Source organism: Trachypithecus francoisi, unplaced genomic scaffold (genome assembly GCF_009764315.1).
Source record: "Trachypithecus francoisi isolate TF-2019V2 unplaced genomic scaffold, Tfra_2.0 Lachesis_group8, whole genome shotgun sequence".
Lineage (NCBI taxonomy): Eukaryota > Metazoa > Chordata > Mammalia > Primates > Cercopithecidae > Trachypithecus > Trachypithecus francoisi.
The window spans coordinates 112,733,365-112,759,806 of record NW_022681473.1 but is presented as its reverse complement, the minus strand read 5'-3'; the positions used below and the strand labels follow the sequence as shown (position 1 = coordinate 112,759,806).

Here is a 26,442-nt window from a genome sequence, read left to right as displayed (position 1 = left end):
TTAATCTACATAATGGCGCTATACTTAACTACATGTAATATACTCTGATATGTTCTGTTCTAGTTGAAGGCAGACACTCCAGCTGTAGAGCCTCTTTCATAACAGTATACACATGTGAATGCACCTAACACAATGCCTGCCCTGGCAGGGCATCTTTCTCTGCCCCCATCCTCCCCACATCCTCCTCCTCCTCCCCAGTGCTTGTCAGCATTGGCTCCCCTTTTCACCCCAGTCCCTGTGGTACCTCCCATCTTTCCCCTTCCCCAGCCACAGTCTTGGCTGTCTCCAGAGACGCCCTTACCAAATGCTGGTGCAAAGAAAGTCTGGAAGGATGGGAGCTGCCATTCTTTTGACCGAGGTGGTCACAACTTGCTAAAAATTAATTGTGCAACCCACTAATGGGCCATAAGCTACAGTTAAAAGAGGACTAGAAGATAATACAGTGAGATCAATAGTTATTTTTTCATTCGTTGTGTTCTTTTAGACTTAAGATATTGAAACTCCAGAAACATTAATTTGCAACAGTTCCTGTCCTAGATATTCTGGTGAAATTACATTATGTAGTTTTAGATAGATGTAGTTTGAGCCTAGGGTTTGAGATAAAGGGTGACGCGGGGAGTGGGAAGTAGTAAGAAATGAGACTGGAGACTTAAACAAGAGGTCAGGTGATGTGCTAAAGTGTTTGGACTTTATTCTAATCATCAAAGGATTTTAAGCCAGGCAATGACATGGTTAGTCTTAAATTTTAAAACTGTCACTGACTGTAATGTGGAGAATCAAAAGGGTAAGACTGGAAGCACAAAGGTCATTTAGAGGCTTCTTGCAGCAAGCTAGATGGAAAGTGAAATAAAGCAGTGGTAATGAAGATGGAGACACAAGAATAAATTTTATATACATCAAAACCAAGGACCTATTCGAAGAATCTGGGAATTTTAATTTCCAGAATTTGTTAGATCCTAACCTGTGAGACAACTCAGTGTCTACTTCTCTACCAACTTACACAGAGGATTCTTGGCTGCGGTCATCAAAGACCATAACAATATTTCATAGCTGAAGTTTTTAGGCTTGATTTATAAGAACCCAAGGAAAACCAACTACAATACCAGATGAAGACAGTCCTGTCCATATGGCCTCTAGCATATAGTCTCTACAGACTCTTCAGTTCTGCTTCCCAGTCTTCAGAAGTGATTATCCTGCTTTCCCCCCAACTTTTTCACAGAATTACCGGAGAGTAAGAACTAAAATTCAGATCCAATATTTCAAATGTTAAGTGTTACGTAGATAGATACCTGGATTTGTGCTCCTAGTGTTACGTTAATGTAGAACCAGCAGTTTTTTTCTGTGGAAAATTATATCTGTGTAATGTTAAAACAAATGAAATAAAATAGGAGGAAAACCTTTTGAGTTTCAAAAACAACAGACCAGTACTCTAAAGAACTTTTTTAAACAATTAACTGTTAGGATTGCAGTTATGACTAGATATTATTTAATTCTGTTTCTGATGTGGGGTTCCTCCACTGTGTTCTGTGTGCTATTAATATTTACCATTGCGGACGCTTCATTCAGTGTTGAAAATGAATGCTTAGTGGATCTGTGCCTTCTATGCATATGTTACAAATTATCTGGAGTTCATAATCAATGCAGAGTTCCCCTCCCCTCCGATTGTTCTAAATAATTGAAAGATGTCTGCTGTGGAAAAAGACATGCGTTTAAATCTGTATAATTCTCAACTATTTTTAGTTGGGAAAAGTCCTTGAAAGCCAATGGAAATACTTCTTTTTTTTTTTTCCTTGGCACTAATCAAGTGAGTGTTACCTTTTCACTTAGTAGGATGTGTTATTACTCGAGTAAAATACAAACCTGTGTTTATTCTCAGGTATTTTAGAAATAACAGCCATCATTTTATGTGTGTGTTCTTGGCTGTATTCATAAATTATATATTTTGGGCTGTCAAATATTACTTCATTCAATATAAATAACAATAGTAGAAGTTGTTTACTTAGATATGCTTTCTAGTTGCATTTTCTCAGCCTATGTAAGACTACTTTGTTGTAATAGCCTTTGAAGTTTACAGTACTGTCTCTCTACTATCTTCAGATTACTTGATTCAAATAAACCAATTATGTTTGTAATTGATATTAATAAAACCAGAATAAAAGTTCATATGTACCCAAAACTGCTTTTATTATTTTTTTAATTTACAAATACTTTTCTCTAAAGGGAAATAGCTGGTTTATAATTTAGAAAGAATAGGATAGGTCAAAAAGCGCTTCAACCTAATACTTGGTATCTCCACTACCTGTACACCATCTTAAGGAATTTTCCATTCATTCATTCAACAAAAATGTATTGCACCCCATTTACATGTTAGGCATTGATTTGGGCTCTGGGAATACCTCGGTGAACAAAACTGACACAAAAACCCCTGCCTTCAAAGAGCTTACATTTTGGTAGAAAATAATGTGATGTTTAAAATATGTAATTAAGCAATTAACACAGTTAGGGAAAAAGACCCTCAAATATGGTATTCCTGGATGAATCATTGAAGTTGAGCTGTATACTTCTCATTATGCTTACGAAAGCAGTTCATTTGCTATTGTTTTATTAAGAATGATTTACATGATTTTATATCATTCCTTTGTCTTATGTACATCCAGTTGTCATTGAGGTTTGTACCACCAAGCAGCAAAGTGCTACATTCTTACTCATTCAACCATCAGTTCATGAGCATCTGCTATTGTGCCAGGCACTATGTGGAGCCCTGAAGAGTCAGTCTTAAGCAAAACCAGGAGAGAGCCCTTCTCTGTTGTACAGTTTAGAAAACATGGCTAATAGTTGGGCCTTGAGCAATCAGAGTTGTGCCAATTTGAGAACAGTACAAATAATTACTTTTTTCCTTATATAAGTAATATAAGCACACTATACAATTAAGAGGAAAAATCAGGAAAAAAATTCTAACTTCTTCACTGCAGCGTAACCATATATCCATGAAACCTTTTGTTATTTTTCAAGAAACAGTAGTGGTAAGTCTGATTTTAATTCCAGTAAATTTCTATGCACCAAAAAAGGAATGAAAGATCTACATGCTTTTTATTTTGTTTAACTCCAAGAGCATTTGTGGGTTATTCATATTTCTATTCATGCTGAATTTTGCCTGCCTTCTGCTTCTTGTAAACAGGTTGCCCAGTGAGTGAGGCCTAATCCTCACTCTGTATGGGTAGTTAGGATTCCTTTTTCCCCATTGGTTTATATGTCAGTGTGTTAGTCACCATATTCTTGCCAATATTATAAATCTTTCAAAATGATTAATTAATTGGCTTTTTTTTTTTTTGAGACAGGGTCTTGCTCTGTTGCCCAGGCTAGAGTGCAGCGGCACGATCACGGTTTACTGCAGCCTCAACCTCCCCAGGCTCAGGTGATCCTTGCACCTCGGCCTCCTGGTAGCTGGGCCTACAGCGGCACCAAGCCCAGCTAATTGTTGTATTTTTTTGTAGAGATGGGGTTTTACTATGTTGCCCAGGCTGGTCTCTTAACTCCTGGGCTCAGGCAGTCTGCCCACCTTGGCCTCCGAAAGTGCTGGGAGCCACAGCCCCCAGCACTAATTGGCTTTTATCTATAAAAGAAGAACTGAGAAAAAAGTCAAAGAAACTATGGCAGTATAGCCAGATGTTTGTGAAACTCGAATAATGTATGGGCAAAAAGATGTTTATTTACATAGGTACTCCTAGATATAAACTCCTTTTACCTATAGAGTTCACATGTTAAACAGTTGTGTGAAATACTTTGAATAAAACGAAAAATCAAAAAAGTCTTTGAGACCAGCCTGGTCAGTATGGTGAAACCCCGTATCTACTAAAAATACAAAAATTAGCCGGGCTTGGTGGTGCATGCCTATAGTCCCAGCTACTCGGGAGGCTGAGGTAGAACAATAGCTTGAACCCAGAAAGGGGAGGTTGCAGTGAGCCAAGATTGCGCCACTGCACTCCATCCAGCCTGGGCGACAGCAAGACTCCGTCTCCAAAACAAAACAAAAAAAACCCAAGCTGGCATTCATTTAATGATGCTTTAGATGATGTGGTTTAGCTGAAGCTTGCTTTTCTTGACATGGCTCTGACACTGATTGCTAGGGTAAGGGTTCTTTTGAGTATGTTACTCCTGTGTGTTACTCCTGCCCATGTTGCGCCTCGTGATACCACACTTTGCTGCACTACTTTACTTGAACTAACCTCAATTCATAAGGCCCCTTGGTCTCCATATGGTGTGACTGTATCATTTTTGTAATAATTATAATAATAATGCAAATATTTACTGAGTGCAAGCAATTAAGCAGACACTCTTAAATGCTGTGTTTTCTCATTTAATACAGTAAATCTATGATGGAGGTACTGTTACCAGCCCCACCATATAGGTGAAGAAATTAAGGCACAGAGAGATTAATTTGTCACAAAGCTTGCAGGTGGTGACACTAGACTAAGCAGTGTTTCTCTGTAATCCATGCTCTTCTTTTTTTTTTTTTTGAGGCGGAGTCTCGCTCTGTCGCCCGGACTGGAGTGCAGTGGCCAGATCTCAGCTCACTGCAAGCTCCGCCTCCCGGGTTTACGCCATTCTCCTGCCTCAGCCTCCCGAGTAGCTGGGACTACAGGCGCCCGCCACCTTGCCCGGCTAGTTTTTGTATTTTTAGTAGAGACGGGGTTTCACCGTGTTAGCCAGGATGGTCTCGATCACCTGACCTCGTGATCCGCCCGTCTCAGCCTCCCAAAGTGCTGGGATTACAGGCTTGAGCCACCGCGCCTAGCCACCATGCTCTTCTTAACCACTTGCTTATGTCACCTCCTTCTGAATCAGCCCATGTTTATTAAATTTTGACAATCGAAGTCATGTTTTTGGCAACAATGCGATTATCAACAGTCATAAATACAATACCAAAATCGTATAGTAACACCTAGATGGACAGCATTATGCTGATATTTCTTGTCATTGAAATGAAAAGAATTTTTTAAATTCTTGGAGATAATTTATGGTTTCCTAAGATCAGAAACACAATGACATTTGGAAGTCCTAAGGAAGAATTTAAAATAAGTATTGAAACCTAGTAAGTAAGACTTAATTGTAGAAGATTCATTCAGTCATTCGTTCAAGATCTCAGATAAATGATGGCATTTATTGGATGACCAACTCCTCCAAAAAGAAGTAAGTTTGAATTATACGAGCAGAAACACAATGTAGAATTACTTTTTGACAGTAAAAGCAGGTAAGGATGTGGCTTATCAAAGGAGGCTATGGAATGTCCACTACCTTATGCCTGCCATTGTTTACCTAATGTGTAAATGGTTTGTGTACTTCGTAGAGATAGATGGTGGGGATGAGATGGACTGCTTTTTCATATATGATATACCAAACAAAACATATCAGCATATTGAGAAAGCTAAAAGTAGAATGAAGAAATAAGAAAGCAGAGAATGCCAGCTTGGTGTGGTGGTGCACGCCTATAGTCCCACCTACTCGGGAGACTGAGGCAGGAGGATCACTTGAGCCCAGGAGTTTGAGGCTGTTGTGCATAATGATTGCCCCTGCAAATAGTCACTGCACTCCAGCCTGGGCAACACAGACCCCATATTAAAAAAAAGAAGAAAGAAAAGAAGAAAAGAAATCAGGATGCAGGGCAAATAGCAGTAACCTAGGTAAATATGTTTGCTTAAGCTAAATATTAAAATGATCTATGAGCTTCCTGGCAACTGTGGCAAAAGTAAACACAGTGCCTTGCCATAATTTTCAGTGTTTTCTGAAGAGACGTATACCAGGTCTTAGTTTTGAAACCAAAGATGAACTTGCATTAAGGACACTGAAAGTGACCTCAGATAAGCTCTTAACCTTTCTCTGTCTTATTTTCTTGTCTGTAAAATAGGGGTGCACCATATATCTCTTAATATATATGTAATGTGATACCCAGATCCCTCTTCCAGGACTGAGATGCTGGTCCCCCCCTAGCTGTCTGGAATGCTGGCTGCTGGTGGCTTCTGGTTGATTTCTTCAGAATTTCACTCCACCCAAGGGAACTGTCTCACCCAAGATGAGGCCCCCACTCTGTGGTGGCAGCCTGAATCCAATAACTGGTCAGTGCTGAAATACAAAGGTCCAGCCTCCTTGCCTCAATTCGGTGTAACTCTGAAGGATAACCTGAGTTCCATACCTCATTTTAGGATTAGCAGAGGCTGCTGTTGCAGCTCTGTCTACTTTAACTTCTTTCTGTGCCCAGCCCTGCTTCTCAGTCTCTCACATGCATGGTTCCCAAGAGCCTTCCCCAGCAAACCTGCACAGTCTCCTCAGACTCTGTTTCCTGGGACACTCTGTTAACATTATTGTTAAGCAGGAATGATAATGTAAATTGCTTCGCCCAAATCTCAGCACACAGTTAGCACTCAGGAAATGGTAGCTATGATTTACCTTCATTACATGGCACGTTGAGCCACGTAAGGAAAATGTTTGGTTTTTTAGAAGGTACAGAGATATTTGTTCATGTGGCTGTTTCTCTTAGCAATCTTCATAAAGCTAAGAATAGAATATAAAAATTCTACCAAATGAGCTATAAAAGTAGTTATGATTGCCTGAATGTATTTCTAACAACTTCCTAAATAAGTTCAGGTCACCCAGGATAGTTGCTTATAATAAAACATGCTTATTTTCAGGTTTTTCTTAGAAAGGATATGTGTCAGGATATGAAGATGTATTCTTTTCGTACATTGATAACCTGTAGTTTACACTGTAAATGCAAAAAAGATATATTTTCTGAATGTTTACATTTTCACAAGTAAATGAATCTGGATTTAATGTTTGTACCCAGAGGTCTTGAGGGAAGATTTCAGATAACCTTCGTTTTTGTATGATTTTATCTGCCTGTCAGGATTCTTTTTCTCATAACCCAAATGTGTAAAATTTACTAATGGAAACATCTCTATTGTAGGTTATCTTTGCACTATAGATGGTAGTTTTTAGTAAGAAAATAACAACAGAACTGAGAGAATCACATGGTCAACAGATGAAAGGAATAAAGCGGCCTACTGCTTCCGGGGAAGCCTGCTCTGCACAGTGTCCCTTTGAAACATTGGTCTCATTAATGGAAACAGCTTCGTATTTGGGAAGCAGTACGATGTTGTAATGGTCAAGCTGTGTGCGGATTTTTGAGGTGGCGTGGGGGGTTTCATTTTTAGACACGGTTGTCCATGGAATAATTAGTTCGTAGTGGAGGTTGTTTGGGAGTACTTTAACGAAGACTGGTTCTCCCCCGCTATGCCAGAAATATTTTAGATAATTTTCTTGAATGTGTTTTAGATATCACATACTAAGACAAGTATCATTGTTAGTGTATCTGAATACCTCTTGATGTAGTCCCCCAAGGTGTGAACTGAGAAAAAGATTCAAAGAGGTGCTGACGTAGCAGCTTCAGAGGTGATGTAGGAGGTCACATGAAAATAACCTCTAATCCCAGTCAGTTCTTTGCCAACAACTGATTTTTTTTTTTTTTTTCCCTTTCAGGTGAGGAGGAAGTTCTAGACAAATAGTGTTATCTGCTCTCTTTGGTGACTGTAGCTACCTATTGCTGCTTATATACTGAAATAGTTCAGTATACCCTACTTTTTTGACCTGTATTGTTCTAACTAGAAAAGCACTTGAGAATTCCGTGTCTTGACGGATTCTTGTACCCTAAAGAAGCCCTTATACATGAACATGCATGCTAGGTGTGACTTGCATCAAATGTTACTGCTCATCTGAGATCATCGTATGAGTGTCCACGAGAAGCACACGTAGCATAGGGTTAGAAGCTTTATGGTCACATGAATTGAGTTCCTTGAGTCATGGAAGATGTTTGTTTTTAACAATTAGTATTGTCCTTCTTTAGGGTTTTTTTCTTAGTCATTTGAATGGGCATGACCCTCAGCTGCTAGCATGAAGGAACCTAGAAAACTTAGAACTTGATATTCATTGACAATCAAAATTTTCTGAATTTTATATTTTTTTAAAATGTTGTTTTTACTTTCTTTTATTTTTTATTTTTATTTTTATTTTTGAGACAGAGTCTCACTCTGTCACTCAGGCTGGAGTGCAGTGGCACAGTCTTAGCTCACTGCAACCTCTCCCTCCTGGGTTCAAGTAATTCTCATGCCTCAGCCTCCCAAGTAGCTGGGACTACAGGTTTGCATCACCACACTCAGCTAATTTTTGTATTTTTAGTAGAGACGGTTTCTCCTGTTGACCAGGCTGGTCTGGAACTCCTGGCCTCAAGTGATCTGCCTGCCTTGGCCTCCCAAAGTGCTGGGATTATAGGCTTGAGCCACTGCACCTGGCCCTGAGTTATTAATATATATTCCAGGCAAGAATCTCTTCTCATGGAGGCAGTACTGACCAGTTATAAACACAAAGTGAGTGAGTCGTTGATAGCCAGATTCAGAATGAAGTGCAAGCTGATAGGATTCAATCCTGGACAGTTCCCCACAAAGACTGAGGCTCCAGAGAGGTAAGATCTGTTTGTGGCGGTCATTCTGTTTGACCCTATTAAAATCAGGAAACAATCGAGTCTTTCCCCCTTCCTGTCTTTGACAGAACTATCTTATATTCTTGAATATTTCATTTGCTTGTTTACTTTGTAAGGCATAAGAAAAAATTTAGACAGGGCTGCAGAGCTCCCTTTGGCACGTGGCCTGCCCGCCCAAAGAAAGCTGTAACAACAAGAATGATAGATATTTTTAAAATAGCCTTGCCCAGCTATTTTCAAAAGGTTTCAGGAGCCCTGCCCATCAAGATTCATTGACTTTATAATTTGTTTTAGTTAAGCAATGAATTTTCTGAAGTTCTTTGCTAAGAAAAATTTTATCCTCTTGCTAGTGATTTACTACTTTAAAATTAGGTTAATTTATGTATTGAATAAATATGTATTTTGAATAAGCCTCATGTGATAGGCACTGTTCCAGGCTTGGGGAATAGAGACAACCAAGGTGGACAACATCCTTACCTCATGGAGCTTACAATCTAGTGAAATAACTTCTTAGGAAACATTAAAGTTTCTTAAGTGCCATTTGATAATTTTCATATGCCAAACTCCTCTTAAAGGAATACTTATTTATCTTTGGGCCTTGGTTCCTCATTTGTTAAGTGAGGAAGATAAATTGGAAGATCTCTAAGGTTCTTTTCCATTCAGAACTTGTATTTGTTTTTATTTTTTTATTTTTTTTTAGAGAGAGGGGTCTCACTCTGTTGCCCAAGCTGGAGTGCAATGGCGTGATCATGGCTCAGTGCAGTCTCTACATGCTAAGCCCAAGGGATCTTCCTGCCTCAGCCTCCTCAGTAGCCGAGACTGCAGGTGCACACCACCACAGCCAGACTAATTTTTTTTTTTTTTTTAAAGTAGAGACAAAGTCTTGCTATATTGACCAGGCTGGTCTTGACTCCTGGCCTTGAAGCGTCCTCCAGCCTTGGCCTCCCAGAATGCTGGAATTATAGGCATGAGCCACTGAGTCCAGCTCCATAATGTTTAGAAGATGGAGCCTGGTTTGTAATTAGAACCTTAGGCAATTCCACCCACCTTCAGTGGATCAGTGTATTGAAAGAAGTGTTATAAAGAGACATTTGCCAAAGACAGTGATATCAATAGGTGATGGAGAGTATCAAATGCTGCAGGCAAGTCAAATGAGTTAAGGACAAAGTTTGAGGACCATTCAGTTATTAAGAATACATTGGTCAGGCGCAATGGCTCACGCCTGTAATCCCAGCACTTTGGGAGGCCAAGACAGGCGGATCACCTGAGGTCAGGAGTTTGAGACCAACCTGGCCAATATAGTGAAACCTCGTCTCTACTAAAAATATAAAAATTAGCCAAGCATGGTGGTGGGTGCCTGTAATCCCAGCTACTCGGGAGGCTGAGGCAGGAGAATCATTTGAACCCAGGAGATGGAGGTTGCAGTGAGCCCAGATTGTACCATCGCACTCCAGCCTAGGTGACAGAGCGAGACTCTGTCTCAAAAAAAAAAAATAGACGTTGATGATCACAATAGGAACAGTTTTAATAGAGTCATACATTAGACTGCAATCCCCTTGGGTTGACGATTGAATTACTGTAGACATTGCCTATTCCTGTGAGACCCTTTAGACATTAGGCGTGTTAAGGCGTGAGAGCTTCACCATGGAGACTACTAAGGAACATAGTCAAGACTTACTTTACTGTACATGTTTCTGGATGTGTGTTTTTCTGTTTTAAGTTGTTACTTGAGGTAGTTTATCTGGCATCTGTATTGATAATCAGATAATGAATGATCAAGTACTGTGTGATGCAGTTGGAACAGATAATCAGCATAACTAATGAATCATTTAATATTGCTTAATTATCACTTTAGAAAAAAAGATTTCTTGCCCAGCAGGTAAAAGAAGTGCTATATTTTTTAGAAGAGTAAAGTACTATCCTTGTATGCTTTTACTTTTTTTTTTTTCTTTTTTTTTTTTTTTTTGAGACAGAGTCTCTCTCTTATCACCCAGGCTGGAGTGCGGTGGTGTGACCTTGACTCACTGCAACCTCCAGCTCCCAGGTTCAAGTGATTCTCCTGCCTCAGCTTCCCAAGTAGCTGGGACTACAGGTGCCCAACACCACGCCCGGCTGATTTTTGTCTTTTTAGTAGAGACAGGGTTATACCATATTGGCCAGGCTGGTCTCAAACTCCTGACCTCAGGCGATCCGCCCACCTCGGCCTCCCAAAGTGCTGGGATTACAGGCATGAGCCACCGTACCCGGCCCTTGTATGCTTTTACTGATAGAAAGTATTTCTTTCAAGAAACGGGGATTTGGCTAATTTACCTCTTAAAGGAAATATTAGTGCTGCTTCATCGAAATGAACAGGAGAGTGAGTGAACTGGAGAATTGTACTTAAAATAGTTGTTCCAATCTTTAGAATCTCCTATAAAACCTTAAGATACAAGTTCACCTTATTTTAGGGTTTCAAACTAATATATGTTCTATTTTATGGAGGAAAGAACTACGTATGTAGAGCAGAGTTTTTTAACAAGAGGTTCTTGTATGAGCTCTTTAGTGAGTCCACGTACCCCCTGAAATTGTATGGGACAGGTTGTGTATGTGTGCATTTTTCTGAGGAGTGGATCCATGACTCAAAAAGGTTAAGAACTTCTGCCCTGGAAAGGAAAAGCAAAAGATAGAATAAAGACATTTTGAAAAATAAAAACATTTTGTATTTGCCAGAACTTGCTCTGTAGCAGTAAGTCTGAAACAGGTTTGCTACGTTTTTCTTTTTGGTTTTACTTTGTTGGGGCTTTTTTGTTTGGTTGGTTTTAAAGGATTTAGGGGATTGGCAAGTCAGTTTGTCAGATGTCAGTGAACAGAATACCTAAGAAAAAAGGTAGCAAAAGTTCTGCTGGCCCCAGATGGATTTTGCCTTAGGTAATTTCCTAATCATTAGTTACAGCTCTGTGTTAAAAGATGTATATAGAAATTTATGCTAGATTCTTAACATCTTTCTTACTGTGTGCAGAAATTTTTTTTTATTTATGTATGCTACGTAAGAAATTTTGTTTCCTACTTTTATGCTCACAGTAACAAAATATAGCTGAAGAAATTAATGTTTTTCTTAAAGATATTAAATGGTGTTGTTTTGTTTTGTTGCCTCAATTAACTAAGAGCAACTAGTTTTAACAGTTACAATAGCAGTAATGTTAAAGGAATAAGATCTTTTTCTCAAAGACCTTTGTTGCTTCAAAATACAAATCTGCTTTAGTCTGAGGTATCATTTTTAACAATTTTATAAGAAAATCAGTCACTGGAAATTCACTCCCAGCGTAAATGTCCTCATCTCTTGTGGAGCATGATATGTGATTTTTAAGGCCTTGTTTGTGAATAAGCGTGCTCTTTAATCATTTGGGTAAAAGGAATCTGAAATTTATCATGTGTACTTGGCAGTGGATTAAGATAACTATGTAATCCATTTCTAGTGTGGCCAGCTTGACAACTACATTTGAAAATCTGTTTCACTGCTTGTTTTTTCTTGTAACATTGTTTCCTGCTATTATAACTAAGCTGTCCTCCCTGCAGATTGACTTTATTTTTCATCTGACATCTTAGACTGACCAAGCCAATGTGTTCTAAACAATACATTTATATAGCTGTTATGCCTTATTTCTGTTCCTCCACATTATAGTGCTCCATTCCACGTATGGTCAGTTAGCTAGAACAGTGGTTTTGTCCTGGTGAATATTTTATGATTGTATGAAATGGGGCAAACTTTGAGAAAATTATTAAGCCAGTACTGGAATTGGTTGGCATATGCCTTTATGATTTATTTAGTTTGTTTTCTACTTTGCCCTACCAGGGAAGAATTTAATTCTTCCCATTTCCTGAAAGTCAAAGGATTGGAGGACACTGAAGCAAAATAAACCTTAATCTCACCTCAAAAGGAGCTTAGATAATGTCAGGAAGGGCTTTGATGAAACCACTGTCCCTGCTTATAGATCTTATTTTCCAAGCCTTTCAATATTTTATTTGCCCTTTTCTGAACTCTACAATTTCCCTCTCTTGTAGCTGGTTCGATGCCCAGAACTGAATGCTGTGCTCCAGCTGTGGCCTCACCGGTGCTGAATAGAGAGGAAGAGCCACCTTCATAGCTTACATGTGATTCCTCTGCTTATACAACCCAATACTGGATTTACTTACTTTGGCAAGATAGCTGCATTGTGCACTGTATTTAATGTTACGTGTACTGTAACCCTGGGTCTTTCTCTGCATTGCTGCCGTTAAACCCCCAATCCTGCCAATCTAAAACTCCTGCCTTTGTTTACCTTCCCCCTCCCCCATAGACTCCCCATACATTCATCCGCAATGAATGTCATCTTTTTATTCTCTCATTTCCTTTTACTCTAATCTTAAACTTTGGCAAAACTTTCACTCTGTCCTATAAATTGTCAGTTGTCAGCCATCTTATTTTTCTCCCTGCTTTGGTAATGGGACGTCTTTCAAGTCTTTTCTCTGGTTCTTTTCCCTTTGTAGTCATGAAGCACTTGGCACGGTGAATTCAGTAAGCATTCTCTTGCCATTGCTTCCAAATCAAATACCATGAACTCCTGGGTTGACCACCTATCAAGTTGTTACCTGTGCTTTAGTTCTTCAGTCCAGGTTTTCCTGACTCCTCCTGACCTCTATCCCTACAGCTTCATTCAGGATACAGTATTCTCTCACAACTCTTCCTCCAGGGGGAGACAACAGCATCATGTCAGTTTACCGGGGAGATTTCCGACAGTAAGGAAAATTACAGTCTCTAATTGTGAATAGAATTGTTTTTAATAATTTTAAGCACATTTCTGCCCCCACCCCAGACCTTGATTTTTAGAAACGATTAAGCTTAAGTTACTACGACTTTCTAGGATGAGTAAAATAAAGGAAGAAGGAAGGGAAGCAAGGTTTTTGTGTTGAATAGGACATGGTTCTCCCAAGAAAGCCAAACTGAGATTCTTATTGGATTTGAGAGCTGTCTGAAATGGGAATTGAGGCTTCGTTTTTCTGAGCATTGTAATCTCAGCTCTAGAATAGGTTTTTAAGTTGGCTTATGTAGGACTGTTGACATACATAGTCTTAATTACATACTTTAGCTAATTTAGAGTATGGAAAGTGTAACCTTTTTTGCTTTATTATGGGTGATAATTGGAAGGTCTCCACAGTTCCTTTTTATCCATCTCTAAACTCCCTCAAGTTTAACTAAATCCTGGTGCTTCTTATAGTACCAGTCAAGCCGAAGTTTAAGTTCTTACTCTTTTTTTTCTTAGTTGATTTAAATAGCCTCTCCTTGGATCTGTGGTCTTTACTGAACCCAGAAGTTACCTCCTAAGTGCATTTATATCTTGAGAGTGTTAAAATCAGCTGGGAAATCTTTTTTAACATGATTTCAATACATCAAATTCCTATCATGGTTTTAAAAGTTACCAAACATCTTTCCTTCAGGCCCCTGATAGATATTTTACATACTAGCATATTGCACTATTTGTGTATTACAGAAGTACACTACAAAGTAAGAGGTAGCAAGATCTGTTAGTGTCTTTTGATAAATTGTAAAATGTATCACCTGACTTTTCTTCCATATCTGTAACCATTAGATACTGCTAGTTTCTTATTCACAATTACATAAGCCAAGCTCAATTTGGTGGTTCCAAAGAGAGTAAGTCTTTTCTGTGGTTTCCTCCCATGTCTGTTGCCAGAGATTGGTGGCTTTGCTTATGCTCGTGTCACTTCCTGATAAGTGTGGCACCTTTCTTCAAAGGAATGTTAGTTTTATTCCTTGACTTCTGAAATAACCCTCAGCAACAGAGCCAACTGGGCTGTTGTGTGTGCTGAATGCTTTTCTCCAGGCAGTCAGTAAGTAGTGAGTAGTGGCATGGTTTCCTTCTCCATTTATGGCCTTGGAAGGGTGAAAGGGACATGGTTGGGACTCTCCATTTACGGTCCTTGGAGGAGTTGAAAAGAGTGGTTGGGGTGTTCTTAGAGGCAGAAACTAGACATTGTGAGATAAAAATAAATTGGCAAGGGATGTTTGGAATTCAAATTCCAATCCCTGCAAGGAGGGCAGAGGGCGCTGGGAAAGGGGGAGTGTGTAGCAAGTCAAATGAGCTCTGCTGCAGGCATTTGTCTCCTTCCACTGGAAGGTTTGCCCATGACACATATTTGCCTATATTGTTCTAGAAAGTTTTGTCTTATGTAATTGTGACTATCTTTTACAAAGAGGAAGAAGGAACACTAATAAAGAGTGTATTGTTGGAAACGTCAGTTCTCTAAGGCATCGTTTGAGGCTCCAGAAGAGATCTCAAGAAAGGGAGAATGAGGCAGGTGCTTGTGCAGGGGCAGGCCGGCTGGCTTTAGGGTGGGAGACTCTTAATTGTTGCTCTGTTTTTGTGTGACGAAGATCATCACACATGTCGTGCTTTTATTATTCCTTTTACCCATCTAGATTTCTGGCTTCAAGGGACAAATTTTTAAAGTATCTGACAGAGTATCTTATAGATTGTCAACTGTGAATTAAAGATACTGAACTTCCTGGCCAGGTGCGGTGGCTCACGCCTGTAATCCCAGCACTTTGGGAGGCCAAGGCGGGTGGATCACCTGAGGTCAGGAGTTCGAGACCAGCCTGACCAATATGGAGAAACCCTGTCTCTACTAAAAATACAAAATAAGCTGGGCATTGTGGCTCATGCCTGTAATCCCAGCTACCCGGGAGGCTGAGGCAGGAGAATCGCTTGAACCCAGAAGGCGGAGGTTGCGGTGAGCCGAGATGGTGCCATTGCACTCCAGCCTGGGCAACAAGAGCGAAATACCGTCTCAAAAAATAAATAAATAAAGAGACTGAACTTCCTTGGAGGCTCTATAAAGATTATTAAGAGTTGTTTTAGTTTGGTGAAAATAATTAACATATTGGCTTATCGATTGCAATCTCACGTTTAGGAGAAATTTAGTCTGGCAATGCCTATAAATTAAGTCTGAGGTGAACTACTTTTGAACAGTTGAGTTAGAAAGTATTTGGTAGCCACCAGGGAAAAGAGATCTTATTTCAAGAAAATGCTTAGTGAAACTCAGTAAATGAGAAGGGAGATTAGAAGGAACAAAGGGAGGCAGAGATGGGATAGAGACTGGTTGCAACTTAACTAAATTTGGAAGCTGGGATTAAGCCCTTGATTTATCTTTTGAAATGCCATATAATATAGCATAAGATGTACCATTAAACTCAAGAAACTGGGCTAATAATCAGAAATATGTGTTAGAAATAAAGACCATGGTAAAAATGGAAGGGTTGTACAAGAGAATAAAATTATTCAGGTTCTATCTGTGGACTTGCATAATGATATTTATTTGCTGTGTGTCACATGGCAGAAAAGGAAGTGAATAACACCGCTCTGCCCTGTCCTTCCCCCAAAAAAGAAATCACTGGCTTCATTTGTTGGTTTGTTTATCTGGCAGCTGGAGTTGGTAGAACAGACTAGTAGATTGTCTAGTTTTAGACGTAGGTATTAGTGTACTGTTGCTTGATCATTGATGTTTGAGACCTGGAATTTGTAGCGTTATTGATTTGACCTCTGTTTCAAATTTTAGCGGCTTCCACAAAGACTGAGTTAGTAAGGAATACAACTATGTAAGTAATATGTTTTACTAGCTAATTTGTTTAGGCAATTATTTTTACCCCATATTCATTCCTTCTTAATCAAGAGTAAGTTAGGTATTCTTTGCTTTGGGAAATTCTTCTTTCTGTCCTCCCTTCCCTCACTTTTTCCAAATTCTGGGCACAATAGCAACTCTCTCTCTTCTGTGGCAGGTGTGCATCCTATTGGCTGGCTGGTATTTCTTGTTTTTTTTCCCCCCCCTTATTCTTTTTAAATGGGGGTGGGGGTATAAAAATATGTGTATGGGGTACATGCAATAATGTTGTAATGTTTCTTGTTGTTTAATGGATAATTAATTGCAAAATAATTGTTTTAATTATAACATGTTTGAGTAAATGCTAAATTAGTATTTTTTTCTAATATAATAATGAATTTGAAATCTAGCATTCCTGTAACAATGTGTCTATGTTTGTCTGTCTGTGTCTGTCTAATAGTAATTAATATCTGTGGTCCGTACCTGGAAGAGGAAGTACAGCTTTAAAGGAATAACGAAAGACTTTGTGTCTTAGACCCTTCGCAGGTGTTACAGTCGGGTGAAAGAACATGGTGTTGGGAAAAGAAAGAGCAGTTACACATTTGAACAGTTGGAACAGGTGTTTGGTCAGGGAGGATGGGATGCTCAGCCCTGCCAGCCTGTACTTATTAACAGTAGTGGCTTGTACCAGGAGCTGGAGTCAGATGGCAGCACTATGGAGGACTATTCACAGGAGGACTGGGGAAACCACAGTCAGGATCTCCATGGCTATCCAACAGATCAGGAATTGGGTAAGAAAGCCAACATATATGATACTTACATTTGTGTGTATTTATATACCTTTATGTATGTGCACCAGTACTTCTTATCTGTAAATATCTTCGGTACTGTTCCTTATAGTGGCCAGCACGAAGCATAAAGGGCATCTCTGCCTTGTATGTCTTTTATGAATTTGCATGTCCCAGTCTATCTGGGGCAATATGGGCATCCTTGGTTTAGCCTTAAACTGCCAACTGGTGCTTGGTGTTGTTCATTTGGCAAGTTATTTACCAGCAAGATTCCCAAAGACACAGAAGAATTTCTAATTCTGAGCTATACAAGTACCCTCCGTGACAGGTAACATCCTATGCAATTCTAAGTATCCTGTACCTTCTAGTTCTAAGATGACTGCTAAGATAATGACTCTTGGCCCAAGTGCTCTAGATGTAGTTCTTAGGAATTCCTTCCTTTATCCCAAATACATTTTTCTTTTCTGTTTATGATTTGGAAAAGGTTTCTCCCAGACTTGAGCCTGAACAAAAATTGAGGGGAAGCCTCCATTTATCTTCAATAGAGCTGATATTTGAACTGTGTGATCGTGTTCCTTCACACTTGTTAAGGGATCCCATTCCAACAGTAGCTGGAATGATTTATATAGTCATAGGCATTAGAAATGGAAAATAAAATTCCTGGTCATGAAATCTAAACTTGTAAGGCCTAACTAAGAGTGTATATGTAGTTGTGGGGTTGTTCTGTTTCTTTGCGCATTACATGCTGCAATTTTTATTTTCATAATTTGGAAGTACTGATCAATCAGCCATTATATATTAAGAGCAGGTTGTGTAATGAGTGCTCACTTAGAAGGATATGTTCTTGCTCCCAGCCCTTGGTGCTCAGGCAACCCCCAAGGAAGTATAAGTCGGATTGGCAGTATAAACATGCTCCCTGAGGTTTAGATAAAAGTCCATGGGCTCTGTTTTTTTACCAAATTCTTGATGATAGAAAAATGTTAATTCCAAAGAAAAAGGACTAAATGCTAATATGTTTCTTAGCAATGTTGTTTTAAAAATATTCCTCAAATATTGGAAGACAGTGAAAGAAGAAAGAGGTTATAAAACTATAAGACTAACAGCATATAAGATGGCCTTAACGATTAGAAGAATAAAAGGGGTAGATGGTAAGCGATCACTACCGATTAATTTCAAAGGAGTAATAAGGTCTAAATTACTTTGGCATTCCATAACACTGGTTTTGCCGTAGAGAGTTAAGTCACTCAAACCTTTGGGAAAAAAGCAATATGCAGAATGTGTTGATCCTGATATTGGGGGAATAATTGCTTTGTAAAACCTACATAGAAAATCTAAATAGAACAGAATTATTTTTATTCTTGTCCTTTTAAAATCATGTCTGCAGTGAAATTAAGCTTTAAGCTCCTAGCTGGAAATCCATTGGTGACCTTGAAGAATTTTATACTTGTCGAGCTGGTTTCTGATCTTGCATATGAATGTATGCATCTCATTATATAAGAGCTATATTTATAAATCTGATATTGGACAGTGTTTGACGCTAGAATAAAAGCCTGGTTTTGGAAAGTATGGGATGATCAGTAAACATAGCTACTTATCTACATACATGCATGCCACCACTTAGGAAAATATAACTTGTTTCAAAATATTTGCTTTTCAGATGAAATACCTGTCACAAAGAGAACATTAAAAATAAAACAAGAGTCTTCTGAAGAAGCACAGTAAGTAGATGCTTCACCTTTCCAGAAAGTGTGTCTGCCTGAGTTTAATGACCATTGGGAAGATCAGAAAATATTTAGACATGTTATGAAAGTTCCAGCCATTCACCAAGGAGGCATGTCTGTTCATTCTTTAGATTTAATCAGGGACTCACTTAAAGCTATTAGAAAGCATCGCAAACATAGCATCACTGGTAATTCCAAGAACTGTGATGTCTATACATTCTTCTTTTGTTTTTTTGTGTCTCGCTCGGTTACCCAGGCTGGAGTGCAGTGGTGCGATCTCTGCTCACTGCAAGCTCCACCTCCAGGGTTCACGCCATTCTCCTGACTCAGCCTCCTGCATAGCTGGGACTACGCAGCCATGTAGTTGGTCGGTGCCCGCCAACACACCCAGCTAATTTTTTGTATATTTAGTAGAGACGGGGTTTCAACGTGTTAACCAGGATGGTTTCAATCTCCTGACCTGGTGATCCGCCCGCCTCAGCCTCCCAAAGTGCTGGGATTACATGCGTGAGCCACCCACCGTGCCCAGCCAGATGTCTATACATTCCTTCACATCTTAGCTTAACTCTTTCAGTGATTAGCTAAAATGTTGATAATTTTGTATAGAAGAAGAAGTAAGTGTGTTACAGGAAAACAGGCGTGTTTATGGTGTTTGCCTGTGTGTGGATGTGGACATCTGGATGTTTAATTAAGGCACAAAGATGAGTCACAGGAGCCTGAGTTTATCTGAGGTTAGGTGAAATGAGAGGCAGACCAGAGGGACACCTGAAGTATTTTGGGAATCAAAAAGAAAGCTCTTAGATGACCTATTATACATTTGGAGAAGAAAGCAGTTGCTAGAGGAAAGTCTAAGAAAGTCCAGGGACAGGGTCCTCCCTGGTCCACACAACTTGATCTTCCCTGAGTTTAGCATTATCTTTTGTGCAAGGACATCGTAGTTCTTGGAATTACCAGTGACATTATATTGTGGTTCTTTTTAATAGCTTTAAGTGAGTCCCTGATTAAATACAATTACTGAGGGGAATATACTGACAGAAAATTTATAGGGAAAGTAAGGAACACCATTGCTTTTTTTCACCTGTTAACCTTGGAGTATTGATAGCACCCACTTATTCTTGGGTGCTTCATCACACACATGTGATCTTGATGTCTGAGAGATGGCAGAGAAGAGGCAAAAAGGGCTGTGATAGGTGACAGGCAGCACAACAAGAAAGCACTAGTTGTTTTTTGTTTGTTTGTTTGTTTGAGACAGAGTCTTACCCCATCACCCAGGCTGGAGCGCAGTGGTGCAGTCTCAGCTCACTGTGAGCACCTGTAATTCCAGCCCGAGTAGCTGGGACTACAGGCGCGTCACCATGCCCGACTAATTTTCATATTTTTAGTAGAGATGGGGTTTTGCCATGTTGGCCAGGTTGATCTCGAGCTCCTGACCTCAAGTAATCCACCTGCCTCGGCCTCCCAAAGTGTTGGGATTACAGGCGTGAGCCAGTGTCCAGCCACATTAGTTGTTTTTATTCAGCAAGCCACCACTATCACCTCCCCTTTGTAAATGCTCGTTTCTTTTTCAGAGTCTCTCTTTGGAATCAAAGAATTCCCGTTGTGATCTGATTCCATGTCTGGGAAGAGGGTGAGAGTTCAGGGATGAGGAGTTTTTCCCCAAATGGTAGCCATTATTTCATTTCTCAAAAAAGAAGCTAATCACCCACATCAGTAAGTTTAAGGCCATTTCTTATTGGGAAGTAGTTGTCTTTTAGGAGTGTGACATCAAAGTGTACCAAAGGAAGGGAAACTGATTATTGTTGTAAAAAAAATAAGTTGGGCATGATGGCTCCCGCTCCCGCCTTTAATCACAGCACTTTGGGAGGCCGAGGTGGGTGGATCACTTGAGGTCAGGAGTTTGAGACCAGCTGGCCAACATGGTGAAACCCTGTCTCTAGTAAAAATACAAAAATTAGTCCTGGTGCGGTGGCTCATGCCGGTAATTGCAGCACTTTGGGAGGCTGGTGCAGGCGGATCATGAGGTCAGGAGTTTAAGACCAGCCTGGCCAACATAGTGAAACCCTGTCTCTACTAAAAATACAAAAAATTAGCCAGGCGTGGTAGCAGTTGCCTGTAATCCCAGCTACTGGTGAGGGTGAGGCACGAGAATTGCTTGAACCCAAGAGGCAAAGGTTGCAGTGAGCCGAGATGGTGCCACTGCACTCCAGCCCGGATAACAGAGTGAGACTCTGTCTCGAAAAAAAAAGTGAGTTATTACAAGGCAAAGAGTGGTGGCTGATGCCTGTAATGCCAGCAGCCTGGGCAGCCAAGACAGGAGGATTGCTTGAGCCCAGGAATTCAAAACCAGCCTGGGCAACATAGCTAGACCCCTATCTCTACAAAAATTTTTTAAATTAGCTGGGTATAGTGGCATATGCCTGTAGTTCCAGCTACTCAGAAGGCTGAGGCGGGAGGATTACTTGAGTCTGGGAAGTCCGGGCTCCAGTGAGTCATGCATTCCAGCCTGGGTGACAGAGCAAGATCCTATCTCCAAAAAACAAAAAAAAAGTTATTACAAATCTATACTTTCAAACCCTTATTCTCCAAAAAAAGTCACTGGTTTTTTCACTAAAGTGTCCTATCTCTTCCTTATGATCATTCAGGACCTTCACGGGAGGCCCAGTTGATATAACTAGGAATGAACTCAAATTTTATGGATTTCGCATCACCAGCCTCAAACCACTTAAACGTTTCTGGTGATTGGAACGTCAAAAACCAGGAAATCTAACAGACAGTTCTCAGGAATTGTTTAAATAACAATGAGTAATTTAAAAGTTTAAGTAACAATTATAAATGTTTAAATAACAATTTTTTTTTTTTTTTTTGAGACGGAGTCTCGCTCTGCCGCCCAGGCTGGAGTGCAGTGGCCGGATCTCAGCTCACGGCAAGCTCCACCTCCCGGGTTCCCGCCATTCTCCTGCCTCAGCCTCCCGAGTAGCTGGGACTACAGGCGCCCGCCACCTCGCCCGGCTAGTTTTTTTGTATTTTTTAGTAGAGACGGGGTTTCACTGTGTTCGCCAGGATGGTCTCGATCTCCTGACCTCGTGATCCGCCCGTCTCGGCCTCCCAAAGTGCTGGGATTACAGGCGTGAGCCACCGCGCCCGGCCTAAATAACAATTAATGAGTCTAGTTCTTATTGTGCTCCAGAGCTTTGAAATGCTGGTATGAATCTTGAGTCCAAATCAGCTTCAGGCTCAGATCAGCAGGGCAGGAAACTGACAGGCTTTGCAGAAATATCCAGCCTGTGCTGCCTCTCCTCCAGGTTTCAGCTCTCGGGGTGAGAGATTCTGAACAAGGTCTGGGTAGGCCAAGAGTTTCTTTAAAACGGTTCTTTGCAGGGTCTGACTATAGCATTAGTGCCATGAGAATGCTGAATAAAATAACGTGATTTGGGCATGGGATTGCTTTTTTTCCTTAGGTATAGGTGGGATTAGCTGAACCTAGCTAATCTCCTAGTCTGCTCATTTATTCAACACGTTTCTCAAGTGCCTACTATATGTCAGGCATTGGGATACTTCACTGAGCATAACAGACAAAAATCTCTGCTCTCCATCCCAACTCCTTAGCATAGTCCTCTGTAAGATCAATAAAACATTTCAAAGGAGGGCAGGGAAAGATGGTAGCTATGAGAGATAATTTTCCTTTAAAGCATCGACTTATGCAGAAATATGATCTATGTCTTAGCCTCATAAGGACCACAGTCAGACATCATAAAAGTGACCAAGTGCTTTTGTGTCTTCTGAGAAGGGGAATGATTCCCCGAGAATGTAGTGATTTCATCTAGATAACCACTCTCATACTTGAAAGCTTTCAAGACAAACTAAAGGATAGATGGTAAATTCAGGGCAGTCTTAGCTCCAAGAAGCAGCTGATAGCAAAATATTAATTCTTTGCCATCTTGCAAAGGAAGTCAAGGAGAGCGAGAGGACAGACTGAGAATGGCCATGTGAAGCCTCCCCAGAATGTTCCCAAAGCTCCTCCCCTACAAGGTATGAGAATGTAACAGGAAAAGTCTCAAGGATGGAGCTCCTTGCAGAGCGTTTTTTCAAGAACCTATTAGCACACACACACCCTTTTCTTGCCTGTGTGTGATTGTATGTAAGTGTGGCGGTTGAGTGTTTTTGTAGGTTAAACCTGTAATTGATGTGGAGGGTAATGGTTCGTTTCCAAGTTAATATCTAACAAGCCAATCTTCCAGTATCAAAGTTTCGCTGTACTTGAGAAACAGACTTTATAGCTTCATATGTATACAAATTACATGATTTAGGCAACCTGTGAAATAAAAAAAAATTCCAGCATTTTCTTGTCTTATTCTGTTAAGTATACTAGTCAAAATTGAAATAATTCTTTTGTTTTTTATAAAGGGTTTTCTAGCACAGTCTCAATTTATTATCTTGAATGTTACTCTCTTGAAATCTAAGCCTAATGTGAGCCTTTTCTGTCTGAATTCCCAGATCTTAATTCTGTGCTAACCTGACTTCTTTTAATTTTGGGATTAGTAATGAATTTCAGACGAATAGAAAATGTCACTTTCATTTTTTTTTTTTTGAGACGGAGTCTTTCTCTGCCACCCAGGCTGGAGTGCGGTGGCCGGATCTCAGCTCACTGCAAGCTCCGCCTCCCGGGTTTACGCCATTCTCCTGCCTCAGCCTCCCGAGTAGCTGGGACTACAGGCGCCCACCTCGTCGCCCGGCTAGTTTTTTTTGTATTTTTAAGTAGAGACAGGGTTTCACCGTATTAGCCAGGATGGTCTCGATCTCCCGACCTCGTGATCCGCCCGTCTCAGCCTCCCAAAGTGCTGGGATTACAGGCTTGAGCCACCGCGCCCGGCGAAAATGTCACTTTCAAAAGGTCATTAGTCATAATCAGTTGTATATTTTCCCACAGCACACACAAACCCCATTATTGGACTTTCTGAATTTCCAGGTTAGAAATTAAGCTGTTAATTATTTTAAGTGACGCCAGATACTTTTCTTTTCTAAATACAGCATTTTTCACCTTATTTTGGTAAGTAGTTAGGTCTGAAGGCCCTCGTAGACATAATAGCCACTTTAAAATGTTATGATCCATAGATTTCTGAAATCCTAGAGTCTAAGGTATGGATTCTGACTATACAGTGAGGCTATGGAAGTCACGGAAAGCAGTTTATCATTAATTCTTAGAAACTTGCTAGGGGTGGGTTTCTTTCGTTTTAATAGGTTGATTATCTAGACTTACACTGCCCAGGACAGTAGCTACTAGTCACATGTGGCTATTTAAATGTAATTTTAAACTAAATATAATTAAAAATGTAATACCTCAGCCACATTTTATGTTCTAGTGGCCACCACATTGAAGAGCAGATACAGAACATTTCCATCATCACAGACAGTTCTATCTGACACTGCTGTTCTAGATACTTAGGGAATTTGACTTCTATTTCTCTTTCCAGGAAGAGAGACATCATGCAGAATATTGTGCAGATTTTGGAATCTGTACAGTTGAAATGGGAACTTTTCCAGAGCTGGACAGACTTTTCAAGGCTCCATCTTTCTAATAAACTGGCCATTTTTGGAATTGGTTATAACACCCGTTGGAAAGAGGATATCCGTTACCATTATGCTGAGATCAGCTCCCAGGTGCCCCTTGGCAAGCGACTTCGGGAGTACTTCAACTCTGAGAAGCCTGAAGGACGGATCATTATGACCCGAGTGCAGAAAATGAACTGGAAAAATGTTTACTACAAATTTTTAGAGATCACTATTAGCGAAGCTAGGTGCTTGGAGCTGCACATGGAAATTGACTGGATACCCATTGCCCACTCCAAACCAACTGGTGGGAATGTTGTTCAATATTTATTGCCTGGGGGTATTCCTAAAAGCCCAGGCCTTTATGCCATTGGCTATGAAGAATGTATTGAGAGGCCCCTCTCACCACCCATGGAGCAGCGTTCCCTGGACCCAGGAAAAGAGGGCCGGGTTGACCTGGAAACCCTTTCAGCACAAACCTCATTACAGGTGGAAATAGAACCCACCCGAATTATCTATTGCTACCTCGGGATTGCTGAGGTCAGGACTCTGCAGCAGTGCTTATTTTTACATTTCCAAGCAAATACCAAAACCTTCAGCAAAGATTGGGTTGGTATTAATGGGTTTTTGTCTCAGAACTGTATTGTGGATCCCGGAGTTTCTCCCAAATCCATCTACATCAAATTTGTAGAAGTAGAGAGGGATTTTCTTTCTGCAGGCTCTTTAGTTGAGTGCCTGGAAAAAGCCATTGGATACCCCTTAAAATTTAACAACTGAATGTCATCCTTCATAAGGATTTGGGCTCTTAGCTCCTTCTTCTCTACTCACTTCCCATTACCTGGACCACCCCTCATCCAGATGCCACCATCAGACTCTTCATGGAAACCCTTTCTTCAGTTGGGCCAGTACGACTTCTAAGGAATCATAGTAGACTTGGGCCAGAAAAAAACAGACCTCACCTGAAAATGCTCATTTTGAGCAAGCAAGATATATAGCGAACTTGCATGGTGGGTCAGCTATTTCTTTTTTAAAAACAGAAAAACAATTTTTAAATGGATTTTAGAGCCCTAATATAAACAAATGTAGGTACATTCCATATTGGACAAAACTTATACTTTGAGTTTCATATGAAATTGAAAAATTGTATTTTTTTCACAATGTTTCATTTTTACACATCTCTGTGTCTCTATATAAGTAATATTTACAACCCTGAATAAATAAGCAATAGATAATGGCAAGTTAAATCTTGATTCACAGTTAAAAAGACTGTTTTTCAATATCACCCTTAGCTACTATTGTATATAATTTAGAGTTTCATTTTTTTCACCAACCAAGTGTTTTGCTATTTCCAATCAGTGTTGCCTGCAAAGACCTTTGTTTCTGTGATGTACCAACTTTACAGTTGTGTTGCCATTTAAACCTTTTTAAAAAAAAAAAAAATTAAAGTAATTCCTGGCCCCTTGGCGTAGTAGTTGAGCTTTTTGTAGCAGAGTGTGGCCGCACTGGCAGTGGGGGCTGTGCTCTGACTTTACTGCTAAGAATGAAGAGAACAAACAGAGCAGGGTATCTTCACATCCTTTCATTCTCTATACCTCACTGACCAATGTCATTATTGTCAGAATACCAAAGGTCACTGGACATCTCATTTTGTGATTCTTTTAAAAATGACTAGGATAATCCTTTTGACCCTAAGTACATGAATTTGTAAAGACTCATTCCTCATCTTTTACACTCAGTACTCAGGGGCAGCTCTCAAGGAGTACAACTGGAAAATTGATATAATCTTGCTGTCTCTCAAAAGGAAGGAAGATCTTTTTTTTTTTTTAGATAAGGTCTTGCTATGTCACCCAGGGTCTTGCTCTGTCATCTAGGGTGGAGTGCAGGAATGCAATCATAGCTCACTGCAGCCTTGAACTCCTGGGCTCAAGTAATCCTCCTGCCTCAAGGCTTCCTGAGCAGCTGAGGCTACAGGCTCGAGTGCCACCACACCAGCAATGTTTTCACTTGTTTTTTTTCTTTTTTTGGTAGAGACAGGGATTGTGCTATGTTTCCACCGAGCTAGTCTCAAACTTTTGTCCTCAAGCAATCCTCCCACCTTGGCTTCCCAAAGTGCTGGGATTACAGGTGTGAGCCAGTGGGGCCAGCCCAAAAGTATTTTTTTAGGAGAGGGAATTGACAGGTATAAGTCCATTAGGAAGGTAACTGTCACGTTTAGATCTTTCAG

At 40.1% G+C, this 26,442-nt stretch overlaps 1 protein-coding gene across 9 annotated transcripts in view; it reads left to right on the top strand.

Moving 5' to 3' along the window:
- MSANTD2 (Myb/SANT DNA binding domain containing 2) overlaps positions 1-25,676 on the top strand; it is a 35,644-nt gene extending 9,968 nt beyond the window's left edge. Inside the window, exons 1-5 of one of the 9 annotated variants that reach the window (XM_033206675.1) lie at positions 8,282-8,512; positions 12,572-13,285; positions 16,854-16,953; positions 18,608-18,668; positions 24,143-25,676. In XM_033206675.1, coding sequence (XP_033062566.1) covers positions 13,103-13,285; positions 16,854-16,953; positions 18,608-18,668; positions 24,143-24,995 — 1,197 coding nt within the window. In that variant the 5' untranslated portion in view covers positions 8,282-8,512; positions 12,572-13,102 and the 3' untranslated portion in view covers positions 24,996-25,676. Of the gene's footprint in view, positions 1-8,281; positions 8,513-12,571; positions 13,286-16,120; positions 16,161-16,697; positions 16,954-18,607; positions 18,669-24,142 lie in introns of those variants that run through there. The other 8 variants (XM_033206678.1, XM_033206676.1, XM_033206677.1 and 5 more) reach the window with 8 other exon arrangements.
- The last annotated feature ends 766 nt before the right edge of the window (positions 25,677-26,442 follow it).